At 32.1% G+C, this 6000-nt stretch overlaps 1 protein-coding gene across 1 annotated transcript; it reads left to right on the plus strand.

The window, feature by feature from the left end:
- Positions 1–2913: 2913 nt before the first annotated feature.
- On the plus strand, positions 2914–6000 carry LOC118745178 (proton-coupled amino acid transporter 4-like; the record flags this gene model as incomplete). Its single annotated transcript, XM_036478702.1, is given in 3 exon segments — positions 2914–3022; positions 5752–5831; positions 5904–6000. Coding segments are annotated over 3 exon segments (249 nt in total), but the record flags the coding sequence as incomplete, so codon positions are not given.

Genomic DNA, 6000 nt, shown 5'->3' on the forward strand with positions numbered 1-6000 from the left:
AAATAAAGAAAATTCTGGAAAAATTCTGAAAGATATTCTTCACATATTTAGCACCATTATTTTGGTTGCTTCACAGATTTTCTTCCGAAATTTCGTAAAAGAATTGAAGTGTGCGCAATTTATTTCATTTTAGAAAATTCGGCAAAAAATCGAATTAAATCTTAACGAATTCCTTAAAATTTCTTTACAATGCAGAATACTCTGAAAAAATGGTTTGCTGGGTAGATATGTGATTAACACGTGTACGACGCACAAGTGTGTGATTTATACTTGTTTAAAAAAAGGGTGCATACGTTTAGGCATTTTTATAAATTTCTTCATTTGGTTCTTGATTTATGATAAATTATCTCATTCCATTTAATTTACTAACAGATTTTACAAGGCGAAATTACTTGATTTCAGCATGATTTGCTTATAAATTACAAATGAGCCGTAAATTACGATATCGTGAACATGCTTTAATACATACCATAAAAAATAAAGAATTCTTCATAAATCGAAAATTTGCTTGAAACTCTCACTTCATAAAGCTCTTTAAATCGATTTTATTTTTTATGGATGATGCCACAATAGCTTTGGGTGGGAGTTACAACACAAAAATAATTTTAAGGCGCAGCGAAGCACGCAGCTATTTGTTAGTTGTAAATAAATAAGCAGATTCTTGATAGCACTAAAAACAAATGGATGTAGATATGCATACATACACAGACATGTGAGCAGAATTTTTCAAATTTTATATTTTCAATAACTCTATCACCAATGTGCAATTGTCACGATCTTCAATAATGCGAATATTTTCAATGTGCGACGTTTAAATAAACATGAAATTACCCATATGTTTTCAGCTTACCTCCCACATTGTGCAAATAAACACATACATATAAGTATCTAGTAAATTTTATCAAATCTAGTAAATTTTATTAAAACCTTTGTTAGCTTATTATTTTTATCCATAGGCAACTACATTAGCTCACTCAATTCACGAACGAGAGCAGTTGCTATCTACTGCACTGAAATATCGTTACCTGATATTTAAAGCTTATTAGCTTTGCAGTTTAGAGAGCAGTTATAATTTTTGCCAGTATTCTTTTTAAAAGATCAGTCATTAAATGATCGCGCTGGCGTCAACAGTACGCCAAGAATAACAGCGCACAATAGTTAGAAGGATACCAGGCAAAAAGATATATACCTCAAAGAGATCAACAAACTTGGAATAACATTGTACTGACTTTTTGTATTAGTGGTAGATCGATCTTAAAAGACAGTCGTGCTTGTGTGTTTTGAATCGTACTGACACTAGAAGAAAGCAGTAAGAGTTTGAAATTTCCATTAAGTAATTAAAGCACCAGGAATTTAGTACAAATTAGTTTAAAGTTTAAACCAAAAAATTAGAAAAATTCTTAGAAGCAATTTGGGGTTTTTATTTACGCGCGCGTGATACCGTCAGTCGTATAAGCTGAATGGGATGTCATAATCCGAAAACGGCGTTTTTACACGGCGAGTAATACGATATCGTATGTGACGATTCGAGCTCAGAATACGAATTAACTTGCCACCAAAAAAAAAAAAAAGTTTTATTGCTTCCGGTATAGTTGCTGTTTAATTTTGTGAGTTTATACGTATTACGGTTTATGAAAGTATGAAAGTGTGAAAAAGTTAAACAAACAACAAATATTTAAGTATAAATAGGGTAAAGTCAAAGAACAACAAACGGTGCCAGGAACTGATAACCGACAAAGTGTTCAGCAACACCAAAAACAACAATACGAAATCAACGTTTACAGCACTCGCGGTAAGTCGCTCAAAGAGTTCTTAGTTTCGTAAAACGAGCCTAAATTTTTATTAACTTCATTTTATGATAATATATGATATACTATTAGTGTCATTTATCTGCGGGTAATATGTGCAATAGAGTGCCTCACTCTCCATACAAATAAAAAAGCGGTACTGTTTTTCCATCGATATTATAAAATGAACTATATTTTAAGACCTGGGGTCAAAATTTACGTGAGCTGAATCAAGGCACATTGAACAGGTAGTATCAGCAGAACAGCTGATTTGATTTTTTTTTTTTTTCAAATTATTTGGTCTCGAAAATGTCCAAAAATTCCAAATTTTTAAAATCTATTTGCATGTGAAACCTTTTTCCATACAAAACAGCGATTGAATAGCAGCTTTGGAACGTTCGCCCAACTCAGCAGCACAATCGCCGATTTATGGGTCTTGCAAAGGATGGATCAATGCTTCGAGAGGCAAACAAGTTTACTAAGAAATGAAGTTGCAACAATTTTTATTTTTTCGAGTGTCAATTTTTTATTTCTTATTTTTATTTTTTATGCTTTCCTTGGAATTTGACATGGCACTTTTTGATTTAGACGAAAAAAAATTAGAACAGTTTTTGACACTTTCGATATCAGAAGCAACAACACGATACACGCAAATGTTGTTTTTGCTCTAATGCCACTACCTGTTTGATATGCCTTGAGCTGAATCCATTTGAAAATACCTTCAAAAATCGAGTTTTTATAAATAAAAGTAGTTTTTAAAAATAGTTTTCATAAAAATTCACCTCAGATGATAGTAGAGTGTAAGCTTAAAAGCTCTGCATAAAAATGTTAAAAAAAATATCAGTGGAATCAATATAATGAAATTTATAGGGGTATTTTCAAATCGCAAATTTAAATATAATAGATTAATTCCGTTGACCGCAACTTTTTTGGTGGTGCAACCTAATGTGCAATAATCTAGTAAAGTAATTCTAAAATGTAGTTTATAAACAATCATAAAATTATTTGCATTTACTTAAATACACTGTTACAACACAATTTCCTTATAACAATACCCATACAATGTGCTTTGCAAAATAAAAATAAAAAAATAATTTTTTTTTTATATACACAGCAGTTAAATCATCAAGCACTGTAAAAAACGCCAATTCAAGTCATAGCTAATGCTGACGTCATTGCACTCACATCATCGCACAGAGGAGTATTTGCATAGTCAAACCGGTCAAAATTATTTGGTGTGTTTTTCTGCTAAGTAATAAATAAAACACGAAACTTGATCATAATTAGGTGTTTTTTTTTTTTGTATGAGCAAAAAGAGTAATTACACTTAGAAAAATTTTCGTAACAAATTTATGCATCAGGTGCACAAAAAGCTTCTTTAGGAAAAGGAAAGCACGTCATATATGCCCTCAGTTTTTTGCAGAATTTTCTGTTGCTAGTATTTTAATACTTTTTCAATTTAGATTAAATAAATAACTTAAAATAATATAAAAAAATGATTGTAAAGTTTGTATACGGGCTAATAATATATTTAAAAACGCTTTTATCAATGTTCATAAAACTGACGTTTGATCGGTTTCATTACACGAATACTCCTATGTGCACCGGGTGAACATGCCCTTGTAACTGCAGGCACATGGAACAAGCAGAATATGGAACAGTGCGAAAAATGCGAAATTGAAAGAGTGAAAGGCGAATTCACTCCAGTAGCCTCATAGTCAGGGTTGCCACTGACGAAAAAAAATATTTACCATCCACTTGAAAAAAATCTACCAAATCTGCGAAATATCTACCAATAACTTTTTTATAATTATTTTAATAAAAACTACTTTTTATTTAACTAGTTATACGGTATTTGAGTCATATTATTGTCATATTCTCAGTTTCTTTCAACCAAATGCGGAAGTGATGAAAATAAAGGCAACACTGAAACTTCATTATTTGAAAAACTTCAACTCGAGTTATTATAGACAAATACAGTGACTCAAAAAACTTATTTTTTTAATATTCGCAATATTTTTCGAGTAAAAGTTTTTTATTGCTTTAACTAAATCCACAAAAATCGAGGATCAAACCATATAAAACATATAGAAAAATTCCAAGATTTTTCGTCTAAATTTCGAATTTTTTGCTCTGAATTTTTAGAATAATTTAAGGTATGGAGTTTTAAAACAAATACTATTTGAGTATAGCCAACAATGTGCTGCTTAAAATTCCCGTTGATTTTATTTTTTGATAAAAAATGGCGTTGATTTAATTTTGTTTGCGAACAATCATAGTGCGTAATTACATACCAGTCAATTTTTTTATATTTAAATAATCATTTAAAATATTTAGGCAATCAAAAGCTCCTCCGGATTCCAGTAAAATTAGTTTTGATGCGATATGTTCGCCTTATATCGATATACATTAATACGTATGTAATTATATAAAAAGTATGCAAAGAAATTTATAATATATTTAAAGATAACTACGAAAAATAAATCGGGAACGGAAAGTTAGTCAAAAATCTACCAAAATGAGAAAAAATGTACCTTTTTACCAACCCAAATTTTTTCTACCAATTTTGGTAACAATTTACCAAAGTGGCAACCCTGCTCATAGTAAACTTAACTGGCCACCGCCGCAACCTAACCTTAACCAACCAATCTTGGTTCTAGCATGGAGAAACCAACTCCTTAGTTTTTATCAGCTGATTATCGTCCCAAAAAGGAATTTAGAACCGTTACCGGTATTCTTAGACCACACTGCAGTTCAAAAGGATCTCTATCGCTTTTACGACTCGGCCAAATGTACTACTTGAAAATGTACTTCTGAATGAAAAACTTTGCAGGAGTATGAGATAGAAAATACTCGTAGGTTCAATGTGGGTTAGTATAGTATGTACCCGAAAGTTTTACTGAACTTCTTCGGGGACTAACGCTTATAAGAAGTGTTCTTTGTAATGGTATAGGTCTAAAAATTTCTGTTACGAATTTCGTGTCCAATATAGTATTTTAACGAACTACACGTATTTCATCATCTTATTTATATCTCGCCACTTTAACCCATTTCGACCTAGTGATGCGAAAGCACATCGGACTTTTCAGGTCAGCTTGAGAAAAAATGGAGAGAGATACACCATTTCTCTACATATCACCACAAACTTCAAACTTTATACTACACATTTATTCATAGAAACAAAGGCGTGATGGTGCCTTCTTGGAATACATCGTAAAATCCTTTGTAACCATTTTTACATCCATTTCTTATCCCCTTAACGCGCAGTGATATGTTTTCAATTCACCTCACCCCTTGCCTTCCCTATGGACCTGGAAACTTCGGGGACGAATTTTTTTCTTAATTAGACTATAGGCTTTTCAGAAATATCGCTAATTTTTTCTGTCAAGGCTCCTAATGGCGTCGCCCCTTAATGGGTTAAGTGTCTGAATATGCCATGAAGTGATATTATTGGCGTAAGAAATTAAATATAAGTGATATGTCTGGTTAGTAAAAATGCACATACCTACTTAAGTACTGGATCAGACTGTCCTACTTAAAGAGCATTAAGGTTTTGAAAATATAATTCCAAATATTTCAATTATGAATACATATTAGCCCACTTAATGATAAGTGCATTTACCGATACTTTTCTATATTTCGAAAAAAATACTTCACTTATCTATGAATTCTTTGAGACGAATTTAAAGAATTTAGGCACTCAAAAGAGAAGAGTAGAGTCCCCAATGTAGACAGTTCGACTCTATAAGCAATTTAGTTACTCGCTAACTTCCAACAAAAAGACAGCTTCAAACAACGCACAACGGAATCATTGTTAAGCACATACAGATTCAAGGGAAATAATCGAGGGAAAACCCCCCAAAAAAAGTTGATCACACATTTTTTAAATCCTCAAATTATTTTAAGCAACTAAAGCTTAATTTTAATAGAAAAGCAAGGCACTCAATAACATTCCTCTTCCCAGATGGCAGATTCCACCACAACGGTCTCAGCCTTCCCAGAGAAGACAAATTCGGTGCTATCGATTAACGATTTTAATTCACGGTTAGTTAGTAGACAAGAAAATCGAGTTGTTGAATAAAAAATAATTTTGAAGTTTATTTCTCCAAATTTCAGCGCAAACCTTACAGAAAAAGTAAACAGAAACAATGAATACCTACCATCGCATTACCGCGACCAAGTCCACGGTCAGTCGACAAGCGGCGCATTTATG

The sequence above is a fragment of the Rhagoletis pomonella genome, unplaced genomic scaffold (assembly GCF_013731165.1).
Source record: "Rhagoletis pomonella isolate Grant_MI unplaced genomic scaffold, Rhpom_1.0 Rhpom_scaffold_00008, whole genome shotgun sequence".
In the NCBI taxonomy this organism is placed as follows: domain Eukaryota; kingdom Metazoa; phylum Arthropoda; class Insecta; order Diptera; family Tephritidae; genus Rhagoletis; species Rhagoletis pomonella.